This window comes from Triticum dicoccoides, chromosome 4B (genome assembly GCF_002162155.2).
Source record: "Triticum dicoccoides isolate Atlit2015 ecotype Zavitan chromosome 4B, WEW_v2.0, whole genome shotgun sequence".
In the NCBI taxonomy this organism is placed as follows: Eukaryota; Viridiplantae; Streptophyta; class Magnoliopsida; order Poales; family Poaceae; genus Triticum; species Triticum dicoccoides.
Window position 1 is genome coordinate 105,437,590 of NC_041387.1, and position 14,991 is coordinate 105,452,580.

Consider the following 14,991-nt stretch of genomic DNA (forward strand, 5'->3'; position numbering starts at 1 on the left):
GCCCAGCTCGTGGCGGCCTTTTCCAAAGAGATGGCGGACGCGGATGGTGAGATGCTTGCGAGTATGGTGCGATGGATGCCATGGAGCCCCTTTCCCAGGAGACCGTCGGGCGCGAGCTGGACATGGAGGAGGTGGCGGAGATCGACGAGCACCAGCCATAGTAGTACTCTTTGTTTTGTTTAATTAAGATCGCCGGTCTTTAATTCGTAGAGTAATGTTTAGGCCAAGTAGCTATGTTTAATTGCTGCACTTGCTTGATTAAGAAGTGTGGGTGTGCTGTAGTCTACTACTGTAGTCTCCTATGTGTACCCAAATTATGCAATGATGTGGATGACCATTGTAACCAGGGAAATTGAAATCAAAAATTTTGACGTTCAAACTCATCACACATGGGTTAAGCTATCTGAATCATTTGTGATGTTCACATATCGTACACAGTTCTGAAGAAGGGACTGTGTCTGATGACACTGTGCGCCAGTTTTTTCGCTGAACCGATTCAATATTTTCGGCTTCCACGGAAATATCTACCTCCCTGCCCCTCCCCCTTACCAAAATCCACATTTCCCTTGTTTCTGCCTTCCTTTCCAAGTCGAAACCTTCACTCCTTGCTTGCAGCACCACCCCCCTCGCCGGCGACCCTTCTTCACGCTGCTCGGCCTCGTCTATCCAAGTAGGTAATCCACACCAGACCCCCATCCTCCTCCTCCTTCCACATCCAACATGCCCCAACCGCCGGCGCGACACCTTCCACCCAAATCACCGACCCCTCCACCAAATAAGCACCGCCCTAAGCCATGGTGCACGCAGTATAGCTAGGAGCTCAAGGAGCATTTGGCAACGGAGAAGCAAATCGCGACCGCACGCGCGGATGAGGTCGTGATGGCTACCATTCGTGCGGACCCCCAGACCTTGGAGGAGCACCTTGCCATTTGCTAGCTATGCCGGTTAAGCATGTTCGGTGTACCCGTTGCGTGTGCTGCTCCTGCCTTTCCTTAACAAATTCTAGTGAATTGTGCTATCTAATTTTACCATGCAATCTGTTGCTCCTGTGTATATGTTCTATATGTCATGCAGTGTGGTGCTCACTTATTAACTATTTGGTTAATTAGTTATTGTCTTTAGTTAACTGTTTGGTTCAATTCTGCAATTGTGATGTTCAATTCTTCAGGCTGCAATTTTGTATTGTCTTCCATGTGAGAAATAAATCAAATTTATCTTTACAAAATACATGAGAAACAAATACAATTGCTATATTTCCAAGTTGTCAAGCATGATAGGTTTGGTTGTACATTGTGCAATGTGGTACTCAGTTAATGTTTGGTTCATTTGTGTTGTGGTGTTTAGTAAACTGTTTGGTTTAGTTCTGCAATGCGATGTTCAATAGTTGTGGGTGCATTCTGTTATTGTATACCATGTGAGAAGTAAATCGAATTTGGATGTACTAAATACATGAGAAACAAATACAATTGCTATATTTCCAAGTTGTTAAGCATGCTTGGTTTGGTTAACTGTCTGATCTTCTATTAGGAGTATGTTATATTGTGCAATGTGGTGCTCAGTTAAAGTTTGGTTCATTTGTTGTGGTGTTTAGTTAACTGCTTGGTTCAATTCTGCAATGCGATGTCCAATTATTGTGGGTAGAATTTTGTATTGTTGTGCATGTGAGGAATAAATCAAACTTGGCTGCACTTAATACATGAGAAACATATACAAGTGCTATATTTCCTAGTTCTTAATCATGCTTGGTTTGGATAAATGGGTTTTCCATGTGGCTTGAATTAATCTGATGAATATGCAATGTGCAGAAACCATTCTAATATTTAGGTTTTTAACAATTTGTTCTTGCACATGCAGGTCCTGCTGTCAGAGGTTTTGACCCACTGTTCGACCCTTTTTGCATATGGGGAAATGAGTTGTCCATGAATATCAATCAAGTGAAGAAACTCAAAAAGATTGCTAGGATAAAGAAATTAGCGACAAAAAACAACAAGATTTTTGTCTGCACAATGAAGAAGACATCAGTTCACTACAAGATGGTACTAACTATTATACCTTGCCTTTTTTTTATTCCTTTGCCCCATTTCCAATATAGAGAAGATATTTATGCACATCCTTGTTTTCAGGCCTTTCCAAAGTTGTTCATTGATGATTACCTCTCAAACCACCTCTATGGCCAGTAGGCGAGGAAGGTTTTCATACAACACTCACGGTTCAATATTAAAGTCTTCCTAAGAGCACAAAGGATGAACGGCTAATCATCCACAGGCACTGACCTAAAGTTGCAAAGACCTTCAACATCAATGAAGGCTCTATATTCGCCTTCCGCTTCAGCAGTTTTCCCGATGAGATGCATCTGTCTATGTACCATCTATGATGCTAATTTCGAAAGGTTCTAGATGCTGCATGTGAAACTTGGTGCTAGTGCAATTGTGTAATGGGGTGGCTGGGTGCTGAAGCTATATCATGTTGTAGTCTGATGTATTTCAATTATGAAATTCGGCTTCCTTAATATGGGAATGAAATATATTATGTGTTTAATATGAATGTCAATTAGATTAATAAATTGATTATTAATAATAGGTCAATTAGCCTGCTAATTGGTTTTTGCTATTGCAAAGGGTTATTGAGAAAATACCGTGGGCGATGACCTAAGTCAACACACACAATTTTTAGGAATAAACCATGTTGGATCTATGAACAATCACACATGACATTCTCTTCAAAACTATTTGCGTTAGGCCACCTTGCATAAACGTTTACCACATAAAAATTGTGTGTGATGGACAACCTTTGCCACACAGTTTCTTCTATGCATCGTGTGTGATGCATTCAATAACACAAACGATAATTTTCTTAATATTGTGTGTGATGGCAACACTATCACAAATGATTTAACGGGAAAAATTGTGTGTGATGTACCTGCGAACGGAAACGTTTTCCTTGGAGTGACTGTGTGGGATGTATATACGAACAGAAACGTTTAGCTGGTACTGACTGTGTGGGATGTACTTACGACCGGAAACGATTTCGCCTGTATAATTGTATATTTTTAGCACTGCTATACGTATAACCGTATTTGCTCGCTCGTCGGTCGCACACAACCTCATTTTGCCGAGCATGTGTGCTAGGAGGGCATATCCCCGACGGTTTCTGGGTCGTGTGGGAAGGACCCCCCTATCGCCCGCACTCACTTGCCGACCGTTCCAAACGCCATCGCGGAAAGGGGTTAAAAACCATTTGTATAGCACCTCGCTGTACCAGTGGTACCTGCATGGATGAAGATCGCGGACAAGACAAGAGAAAACTTCACAGAACAAGTTTATTTCACACATACAAGACGTTATATCAAAGTCTCCCATTGATCCCCTCAACCAATAACTCAGGTTGCAAGGCTTATGCCTCAACTCATAGCTTACCGAACTACCAACACATGGAGATCAGATCACAGGAAGAAAAGATTGAAGAACACATCTTGAGATTTATTGATTGACTGCAATATGTCTTACAATGGATGCCTTATCGATGCAAGAATACAAGTATGACTAGGATGGATGAGCACTATGGTGGTGGTGGAGATGGCTATGGAGATGGCGACGGCTAGGGTTTGCGGATGACGATGAAGAGGTTCTAGCTTCTGTGTACGTCTCCCCCGTACTCGTTATGTTGAAATTTCGATGGGGTCTGTTTAACGAAAGTTGGTCAGGTGGACGATCCGCCTCGGAATTCACGCCATACAGGCGCTCATACGGGCGCTCACGCTCGTATGGAACATCGTCTTTTCTGCTGTTTCCATGCATACGCTTCCTGTTGATTCCTTCCTCCTCCATTCTTCTTCCATTCCATTTTCACACGTGATTTCTTTCCTTTTCATTCCATTTCCTATGGAAACACATCAAAAATAGGATTTGTGGAAACATTTGCATTCATTAGTCATTAGTATAAATATCGGAGCAAATAGCTCTTTTTAATTAAAATATCTCGGTTTAAACAAAGGTGAAATAAGTGTAAAAATATCACTCATCAATGGTGTCCTGGATTAGGGGTTACTCACCACGTCGTCTCCCGGCAAGGTGGGCTAGGCCAAAGACCCCATGATTGTTCATTGGAGGGACATGTCAAGGCGGCCCATGGTGCATAGAAGAAATATTTCCAAAGATTTGGCGCATACCCCAAGACTTAGATGTCGTCTAGAACACATTTACCTTATGCATAACCGACCTTGTAACCCTAATCCCCCCGGTATTGATATAAACCAGGGGGTAGGTCTCGTAGACAACATCATCAATCTCTTGGTGGATTGGTCTCTACCTTGTACTCCACCCAAATCAATACAACACGAGCAAGACATAGTGTTTTATCTCCTCAGAGAGTCCAAAGCTGGGTAAAATTCATTATCTTGTTACCATCGCATATAAGCTACTAGCTCAAGAACCCCTACCCGAGACCTATTGGAATCGACTCTATCACTAATTCACTCATCGTTGTCGTCATTTCCATCTCTTCGTCTTTGTTGCTCTTCACCCTCCTTATCGAGTCTTCGCATGTCTCGGGCTCTCAGGGCTTGCGCTTTCTCCACTTCTTATCGATATAGAAACATACGTGTCCAATGCTGCGTACTTGATTTGATCTTCAACTATTGTCTTTGTCTCCGAAGCTCGATGAAACCAAACTGAGGTTTCTCCTGCTCATGGTACGAAAGATGGATCATGTCTCATGCTAGGGTTAGTAAGGCTGATTGAATGATGCCTTAACCTTGATCTGAAGGTTGAAGTGATCGGACACCTAAAGACTTGACTAACGTAGAACCTTCTTGTTGTTTTCAAAAACTTGACCGTGGCAGTAGTTTTTAGGGAAAAACTGCCACCTCTTAAAATAAGAATAAAATACTCTAATAATAGTTAGGAGGCTTTTATATTTAATTTAATGTCAACGGGTCTTAAAAGGCCAAGTGGTGGAAAGCATATTGGGGCACAAGGGCCCAATATAGGTGGCGCCCCTCTCCCCATGGAAAGAGAGGGGAGGCCGAATTGGATGGGAATCCCCATCCTCTTGGCCGGTCAGGGGGGGGGGGCTTTCTCCCCTCTTGTGGCGCCCCTCCTCCTCCAACCTATATATACTAGAGGTATTGGGCACTTTTGAACACACAAGATTTGGAGCCTCCTCTAGTTCTATAGTTCTAGTTCTAGTTGTTATAATTAGAGCTAGTTCTAGATCTCTAATCCTCATAATTAGAAGCCCGGTATGGTTCTAATCTCCTCCCTGTAATTTTTCGGCAATGATTAGCTCTGGACGACGAAGCACTTCCGGATCATGAAGACCATACGCTTGCAATTTGTGGAGAGGTCGTGTTTTTGGTCTTCCGTTCGAGGGACTGTTCATGAGCAGGTTCGAGGGATCATTCATCTACGGTTCGAGGGACTTCAAGTATGATCAACACAGACTCATCTTCTTTTGCTATAACTCAGAGTTGGTAACAATCTGATCCAAACCATTATTGCATCTTCTTAGTGTTCTTGGTTGATGTAGGGCGAATTTTTTGTTTTCTACTACGTTTCCCAACATGGCCCCCTCTCTCTCTCCTCCCAACCATACACTAAACTATAAATATTCCACCACATGCATGGTCTTCACCTAGTTTTTCTCCTGCCAATCGGATACTTTGTTATTAGCATTGAATGGCTCCCTCCTGCATCATGTTCGCGGACCACATCACAAAAACAAACATATAACGGAGACATTTGAGGGTTAGCCTCATAGATGCCCTTACAAGTAACGTTTGCAACCCAAAGTAACCATCTCATATGAAGGTCCACAATATTCTCATGGTCTAAGGACGTGAGTATATTTTAACACATAACAGGAAACTACCGACAACAATGTTGATGACGTGATCTCGTAGTTATTTCATAAGTTGGGTCTGTCCAACCCCATTGTCTAAGAATGTGTTCCCTTTATTGCCAATTTCCTTGTTTGTTTAACAATGTCCACGATCAGGAAAACAGGATCATCTGCAATACATGAGCTAGTCTTAGAGGTGAGACTAGGGGCCTACTTGATGTTTATCCTTCCATGTATGCAACTGAGTTTTTCTCCAAAACTCATATTCTAGAACCATTGCAATTATAGCATAGGAACATAAACTTAAATATGAACAGGAAAATAAATAATAATGTTTTGTTATTGCCTCTAAGATCCAACAAGTTCAAGGTGGCTCTAATGTCAACTGTTGGCCGGAGCTATGGACTCCGGTGAGGCCAAACACTTACATAAAAAGCTCGCCGATGAGGTTTTGCATTGTGTAATTGTCTACAACTTTTCTATTTTCTTCTTCCATTTATTCAGAAATAGAAATGATCGTGCTGATACGTCTCCAATGTATCTACTTTTTCAAACACTTTTGATATTGTTTTCGCCTCAAGTTTTCATGATTTGAATGGAACTAACCCGTGCTAACATTGTTTTCAGCAAAAATAGAAGTGCTCATAATCGGACGGGGATTTCTGGAGAATTATTTTAGAACATTTAATAACTTATGGAGCGGAAATGGACCAGAGGGGAGTCACCTGGCCTTGGCACGACAATGTGGTGCCCCCTAGGGTGCGCCATGGGGCGTGTAGCCTCCCTAGTTACCGCCTTACAACGATTCCACCACCATAAATTCACATATATACCAGAAAAATCACGGGAACTTTTCACGATACGGAAACGCCCCCACCTCTTGTTCTTCCTCTAGAGATCTGATATTGAGTCTGTTTCTGGCTCCAGAGAGGGGGATTCGTCCGTGTCATCATCGTTAACTTCTCCAACAACAATTCTATTATGCTTCCACCCATGCGTGAGTAATTCCGTTGTAGTCATATTGAGGTAGATACGAATTGGATGAGATTTCTTATGTAATCGATGTCTGATTGTTAGGGTTTGATGCCTAGTATCTACTATGTTATGTGATTGTTGTTGATATGACTTTGCTATGCTTAATGCTTGTCACTAGGATCTGAATGCCATGATTTCATATCTGAACTCTATGTGTTTTCATGAATATATTTGTGTTATTCATCTTACTTGTAAGTTGTATGCACCTGATATCGTTCTGAAGCTTAAACCCAAAGTGACAATACATGGGATATCGATGGGATGGCATTACCTTGAGGATTACATGTATTCACAGTATGTTAATATTTTGTTCCGGTTCTCTATTAAAAGGAGTGTTACAATTTCCACTAGGATCCTGGTGCCACGGAGGGTGGAAGAATAGATGTTATGCAAGTTCTTACCGCAACAAACACGTACAACTATTTATGGAATGCATGTCTACAAATGATTGATGAATTGAAGCTAATTTATTGTTGCTATATGTTATGACCGTTGCATATTGAATCTCATATGAACAAAACCCACAATCTACTTCCATACCTACGTTTTATTTTACTGTTGCCCCCGTTACAACTATTACTACTGTCGCACTGTGTTACTATATTATGCAATCTTGTTACTCTTACTGTCACTATATCATTACTGCTACCATATTACTTCTCTAATAGTAATAAATTATTGGAAGCAAGTTATCTATTCAGGTGCAAGTCATCCACCATTTTCTTTATAAAAAACATTGCATTTTCCCTACGAGATAGGAAAAAGAACTCTGGGCCTTTAAATGCAAAGTCGACGAAATATTTGACCAGAGTAGTGATAGAAATTGCAGCTCCTTGCCCGGTTGCCCCCACCACACCAGAGCGCGGAGGCCACGCAAAGTAAACTTGACCACTTCCTCTCCTAACCCTCTCCACCCCTTCTCTTGCTCTCTCCAGCGCCGCCCCATTTCCGGGAAGCTCGCCCGTCTGCCATGGAAGACGCAGAAGAAAATTCCATGTAAGTTCCTCCGATTTTCTTCCATAACATTTCTCTCCTCGCAGCATATATAAGTACTTCCCGGCGCACTCCGCGCACAAAAGCTTGGCCGCTTTAGCTTCTCCCAATCGCGCCCTGATTTGGTGGTAAAAAAGGAGAGGAATTTGGGAGAGATGTATAGAGGAGCTGAAAATGCGTGTGCGCTTTGAAGGTTCGAGACCAGCCATGTCCTCGGCGCGCTGCTGGCCTCCTCGCCGCTGCTGGCGCGCGCCTGGGACCGGTGCGCGGCCGCCGCCGCGATGGGCCCCGCCTCCTCCGGGTTCGCGCACGGCGACGGCGGCGGGGACGGGGGGGCGGTGTACGTGGCCTTCTCCGGCCTGCAGGCTGCGCTGTCGGTTGCCCGCCCGGCGGTGGCGAGCGGCGCCGACGTCTTCGCGCCGGTCGTCCTCGGCGGCGACGCGGCCGGGGCGCGGGCCTTCCCGCAGCTGGCGGCCGCCGAGCCGGACGCAGCCGCCGCCAGGGAGCGTGTCGCCGTGCAGGCGCTGACTCTGCGGTGCTTCTTGAAATTGTGCGGCTCCCCTGAGTTCCAGGTAAATTAGTCAATCAATTAGCTGAGAATTTCTCATCAATCAGCATTTAATCGGATGTTTATCTCCTGGATTTCTCAGCTTAATCATTTTGCCTTGTGATTGTTAGCGTGATGATCTGATATTTTTTTGGTTGTGGTCCTTTGGGCCAAGTTATGGTGATGTTGATGCGCCTGTCTTTAGTTGGTTGGTATGTCCTTGTGTTCACACTTAAAAAGACTTCAGACTTCAGACATCAGTAGTAGATGAGATAATGTACTTGATTACATTATGACAGTGTCAATTATTTGAGATCTCACTTGATAATAACTTAACAGCTTAACTGGGACAATAAATTTAATAACACTGTGGCTTGTGGAATAATGAAACAAAAATAAAATCATTTGTTAGAAAGTAAACCAAATCTAAAGGTTGCCTATGAGTATTGCCGTTGACTTAACCTTTGTTTATTGTACTGCCGTCTGAAATTGATTTTGCGTTGCGCAAGACTAGTTCAGTGCATATCTTCTTCTTTCTGTGTGATTTTTTAAGGATCAATTTGGTGCCTCTGACATAGAGTTTGTAAGTTCATCGAAAAGATCCAACTCTATCAATTGGCGGCCAGCTTAAGATGCTGTGCGCCTGTCCACTTTATGTCACTGCAAACAAAAAGTACGGCACAGATGGCGCATTACACATCACCCAACCAAGTCTGAATGCTAGTATTGCTATTTTGTTGTCACTTGCATGCAAGGAATTTTTGTGTGACCCACGGGCAACAGATGAGGATGATTGAGAGCAGCATGGAAGTATACCATACGGCTTTATTTGGAACGCATGAATTTGCTGGGAATTACTCCGTCTGTCCCATAATATAAGAGTGTTTTTTACACTAGTGACACTCTTATATTATGGGACGGAGGGAGTATGCAGTAATTTCACATGAAGTGGATGCAGCAACTGCATTCCCATTAAAATCGGGGGAAATGTCCGTGTTCTGGATGAGGGCTGCATCTAGAGCATTTATGAAATTCAGTGGTCCATGAAGAATAATAGTGCATAGTTTACTGTCATCCAGAGTACATGCTGATTTTGATGAGATATACTCTTCATGTGCGTTCCAGATGTAAACAACTTTTTTGGATTTGGTTATGGTTAGTATCATTTTACTCGGTCAGCAGGCATACGACCTTAATTGTTTCTTGACAAGTTCAGTAATGCTTCAAAGATCTTCACCTGTCTTCATCTGGTACTATAATTCTCGTATCTTTCTTGCTATTCTAAATAAAATTTGTGGCCTGTTTCTTATTTATGAATCAATCTGGATGTTTATATTCTCCTTGATCTTTCTCCTGAAAATAGTATTTGCTATTTGCAGTTATGCATCAGAATTTTTTTTCTAGCTCAGTATTTTAGTGTTTTGATGTTTTTTCACTGCTGAAAATGGTTTCTTACTCATTCAATACAGATGCTACTAAATCAGATCCGGGGCAAGGCGGTGGTGTTCACCGGCCACTCGCTCGGTGGAGCCATCGCCGCTCTTGCGGCGCTGCACTACCTTTGTATCTCATCGTTAAGCTCATCATGCAGTCCGTCTCCTGTGCTGTGTGTCACATTCGGGAGCCCACTGCTCGGCAACGAGGCCCTGTCCAGGGCCATCCTGCGAGAGCGGTGGGGCGGCAACTTCTGTAATGTCGTCTCACAGCACGACGTCGTCCCGAGGCTCCTCTTCTGCCCCCTAGACGCTGTCCCAGTGCGCGTCATCATTGGTATGCAGCTACAGCAATGGCCAGGACACACTCACAACACGGGTGTAATGACCATTCGTGTTGTGGATGCCGATCAGGAGGGGCTGCGTCAACTTATACAGGCGCATGTCCGCACGGTGGCCATGGAGCAGAAGCTCGTGGACCCAGAGTCGCGAGGTGGTAGCCCTTATCGTCCGTTCGGGGCCTACGTGTTGTGCTCGCCGGAAGGTGCAGTGTGTGTTGACAACTCAACAGCGGCAGTCCAGATGCTCTATGCCACATTTGCCGCTTGCTACGCGAGGGGCGACACATCATCCCTGGAGGCTGCACACTCTTGCTACGGCGATCTTGTGCTGAAAATGCCACAGAACTTGCTCCTCAAGCGGCGCCCGCATGGCATGGACGTGTTGGCATCCATGTCCAACTCCAACTACGATGCTGGCATCTCCCTAGCGATGGAGGCCTCCGGCATTGGCAGCGAGGCAACGGAGGCCACAACAGCGCGATACTGGCTGAAGGCTTCTAGGCGGGCGGGCCGCAGCCCAAGCCTGAACTGCGCGGGGCTCTCAACACGGCTGGGGCGGATCACTCCATGCCGGGCACAGATCGAGTGGTACAAGGCATCATTCGACGCCGACATAGGGTACTACGACGCATTCAAGCAACAGAGGTCACCAAAGAAGTTCGGCAAGGCCAACATTTATCGCCTCAAGCTGGGCCAGTTTTGGGATGGGGTCCTCACAATGCTTGACAACAGCCAGCTGCCACACGACTTCCATCGCCGGGCCAAGTGGGTGAACGCCGCCCGGTTCTACCAGCTCCTCGTCGAGCCACTGGACATAGCAGACTATCACCGCAACAACCTCCACAAGACCAGAGGCGGCTACATCACCCATGGTCGTGACAGAAGGTATGTTCGAGCTGCAAACACCATTGTTCATGCTTAGTCAGTGAGCTCACAGAGCATCCATACTCCACAGGTATGAGCTGTTTGACAAGTGGTGGAAGGAGAAGGGCGACTTCAGTGGCACTAGCACCGGCGACACGTCGGTCACAGCGACAGCAAGGAGCAAGTACGCTGGCCTGACTCAGGATCCATGCTTCTGGGCGAGGGTGGAGGAGGCGTGGGATCAGACTGAAAGTGCCCAGGCCGAGTACGACGTGGCGATGCTGGCAATGAAGCTTGGGAGGCTGCGGGAGTTCGAGCGGTACGCCAGGGAGCTGGTGGAGAGCAAGGAGGTGTCGATCGACGTCCTTGCGCCGCAATCGAGCTACACCCGCTGGTTGGAGGAGTGGAAGAAGCTCTTGCTCAGAGACGAAGCCAGAACAGCGTCGTTGTTTTAGTTCTGATGATGAATTAGCTGGAACGGCTCAAGAATTTTATTTTTATTTTCTTGCCCCTAGTTTTAGGTAACTTAGTATAACCCTCGTATAGGCGGTTGTAAATACGCATAGGCTTGCAGACCGCAGAGGCACTGCATTATGTTGTTGTATCAGTTCTTGCATCTTGCATCTTGATGCTGATTTATTCAGTTGTTTCTTCTTCAAGGCCAACGTTACTCTGCATTATTGAGCATCAGGGTGGTATAGTTTCCCTGTATGATCAGCGTCTGATATCAAACTTTACATGATACCGTGATACCGCGTCTCAAAATTCAAATTTGCAAGTTTTCAAAAATTCCAAAGAAAAAATGAGTGTTAGCAACATGCGTCAACTTTTCAGAATTTTTAAGAACTGACATGCATTCTAGATCAAGCAAACTGTGTGAGACTAGTCTTTCGAATTGAAATGTGACATTTTTTGCAACGAATTCATGATGCTTCAGTATTCTAGATCATCAAAATCTTCAACGCCACCCACTCCACTGACGGAATCTCTCAGCCGCTACTGAATAGCTTAAGGGAAATTATAGGATATCTACTCAGGAAGAAGGATTTTTTTTAGTAAACGCTGTCAAAACTTACAGACTACAACATTCCGAATCAAATGACATTCTGAAGAACATATCTGATTGACAACGGAGCGATTCAGCGATCATCAGCCACTGCGCTGCTTGTAGTAAGCTAGCACTGATCTGCATATGTCAGGAACAAATTCATATCAGCCCCGAGGGAAATGCCATGTCGCCGGCGCCTCCTCGCCTTTGCACGATCCTCTAGGAAGCGGAGAGCGGACCGACTCATCACTCATGTCGAATATTGCGTACGAGCTCGGCGCGCTCGGCGCGTGCTTCCAGTACCACTGGCAATGGCCGTCATCCAGGAAGAAGATGCAGTTCCCCTTCAGATTGTACTGGGGCGCACAGACAGACTTGGAGCATCTCGGCCCAAGAAACAGCACCTGGTCGTCCCCCACGCTCCTCCTCTCAACCCACTGCGACGACTGAAAGTCTGCCTCACACACCTCGAATTCAAACCGTACTGCCCTGATCTCGAACCCGGTGTGGTTGTCCTCAGGTGGCTTGCCATAGATTGTCCCACGGACCAGCAGCAGGGCGCCATGAGATTCAACCAGGTATTGGTCGAATACAAGGAGGCCACCCGGGAACTGCCTTAAGGGCCAGGGAGGACCCTTGATGATGCGCTCGATCCGGGAAATGAATAGGCTGCCATTGTCACTGTCCTCTTCGACATCGATAACGCAAAGGTTCCTCCATCCATCAACCGTGAGCAACTTGCCTCCATGGAGAATTATGTCAAAGGACCTGTCGTAGCCAAGCGCACTTACAAACCATAGGTTACCTCCCGGTCGGCACACCGCAAGAGTGCGGAGATCCCCGATGTCAACGATGGCAGCAACAAGGAGCACTGAGCACACGATTACCTTGTATATTGACATGGTTACATCCACGTCCAGACAAATGTAGCACATGCTGTGACCATTGATAACTTCGTCAGGCTCCTCGATGCGGTCGTACATGTCTAGGTCAGGGAGCTTCAAGGTGACCTTAGAGAAGGTGTCTACGAGGTAGCAGATGTCGTCACGTGCAAAGACAAGCCACTCACCGCAGGAACTGTGGAATTCGACACCGTTGGGGATCAGGAAGGATTCACTGTGGGGTAAGGTGAAGAAGGTTCCACCAGGGAGTATGAACCAGGGCAAAGGCGGGGGCAGCTGATGCTGCCTTGCGCAGGCGCGCCAATCGCGGCATACAGCTGCGAAACGGACACGGTCAGAGTGGGCATGGAGGCGGAGGAGGACCAGGGCAGCAAGCTCTGGTGGTATGTCAGACCATGATCGCTGGTACCTTGCCATGCTGCTGCCAGGAATCTGCTTCAGAACAACAAAGAGGGGACTTTTAACAGGGAGTCATATTGTACCATTGCAAACTGAATCACAGTAATCTGGATTAGACAGTATAAAACATCAAGAATAGGTGATTAGATGTGCTCCAGTGCTATGTGGGTGAAATCACTAATTTAGTGCCTCTCTGTTTCCAAGTGTGAAGCGCATTTTCACTGTCCAGCTTTGAACTTCAACCTAAATTTTCCATTTATTGTTATTCTAGTGGTTATGTGATCACGATCATAAGAAAGTGTTTAATCCAATGGTGCCAATTTCCTGTAATATAACTCGCCTATTATCATATTAGTTATTGGTCAAAGATTGAACTAGTAAAGAATCAGAGGGAATATTACTTCTAAATTGAGGAGGCTTTATGTCCATTTTGTGCAGTTCTTATATAATCGCTCTTCTCTGCTAATTACTGAATGAGATTCAATTTATTTTTCTCCTTCACTCTTTGCTCTTTCCAACCCAAGAATACAAACACGATTGTCAATAGGATTCTCCTTTTCTGCCTAATAAGGAAAGTTGTTGTCATTGAATTCTCCAAGAATAGTTACAGTCCGTCTGTTCCACCCGTTAATCTGGGATCAAATCAAACCCTAGGTGGCAGCAAAACGAGCTGCAGCATTATGACGGCGCTAAATTAACCGGCCAGAGAAAACTATCCTGGTCTTCCGGAGAAAAATATGTCGATTTGGCATTACCTCTAGGTTCCTCGATGGCGACGTGCCTCCGTCACCGCCGATCTAGGCGCCGCCGAGCGCGCGTGCCGGCGTGCGGTTGTCTGCTCTCTTTTTCGTGCGGTTGTCTGTTTTATTTTTATTTTTTGAGGGTGTGTGCGGTTGTCTGGTTTTTTTTTTTTTTTTTGAGAAAGTGTGCGGTTGTCTGTTGTGTGAAAGGCTTCAGCAAATGGGCTGTGGAAGCGGAATTAGGCCTGTGCGGTGTGTGCTGGGCTGGTGGAGGTATCGTGTTGTCATATTACCCGAGTATGATGAAGCCACCTAAAAAAACGAGTATGATAAAGTCGGTTCCCCTGAATAAAGATATGATAAAGTCTGATATTTTGCTCAAAAAAGAGGGTGGGGTGGTGCCTCAAAAAAAAGGCTAAAATAAGTCTGATATTTACCCTAAAAGAAACAAGGAAAATGTTAACTGGCGAACATTCGTCGGGGGAGGCCCGAGCGAATGCCCCCGGGCGAATGCCGGCACGGCCGTGTGATCGGAATCAAACGATTGGCATTAAAAAGAAAGAATACACTGTGTTCGTTGGCAATTATTCCCTATACATGCCAATTTTTTCTTTCATACTCCGTGCATGACAAGTCCTTAACAGACACATGGCATTTTTAGTTGTTTTGGCATGGCTACTCGGGCGTTCACTGGCAACTTTGCTCCCGTTGAATATTCCCCAGATTTTCATGTTCAAGAAACAAATAAGTCTGATATAGCAAATTTAACTCTATCCCAATAAAGCTTGCCATAATTAAATATATAAAACTCCAAAAAATCATTAAATTCAAGCTTAACTACCACTCGAAAA

The 14,991-nt window shown here is 45.1% G+C and overlaps 2 protein-coding genes across 2 annotated transcripts; one reads left to right on the forward strand and one right to left on the reverse strand.

Annotated features, from left to right (window-relative positions):
* Positions 1–7,726: 7,726 nt before the first annotated feature.
* On the forward strand, positions 7,727–11,731 carry LOC119295298 (lipase-like PAD4). Its single transcript, XM_037573696.1, has 4 exons — positions 7,727–7,869; positions 8,060–8,438; positions 9,883–11,072; positions 11,143–11,731. The coding sequence occupies exons 1-4, from the start codon at positions 7,844–7,846 to the stop codon at positions 11,504–11,506; spliced, it is 1,959 nt and encodes a 652-aa protein (XP_037429593.1). The 5' UTR covers positions 7,727–7,843; the 3' UTR covers positions 11,507–11,731.
* Positions 11,732–12,079: 348 nt separating this feature from the next.
* On the reverse strand, positions 12,080–14,265 carry LOC119295299 (F-box protein SKIP23-like). Its single transcript, XM_037573697.1, has 2 exons — positions 14,156–14,265; positions 12,080–13,433 (listed from the first exon to the last, which is right to left on the reverse strand). Exon 2 carries the CDS (start codon positions 13,416–13,418, stop codon positions 12,264–12,266), a length of 1,155 nt encoding a protein of 384 aa, XP_037429594.1. The 5' UTR covers positions 13,419–13,433; positions 14,156–14,265; the 3' UTR covers positions 12,080–12,263.
* Positions 14,266–14,991: the final 726 nt, after the last annotated feature.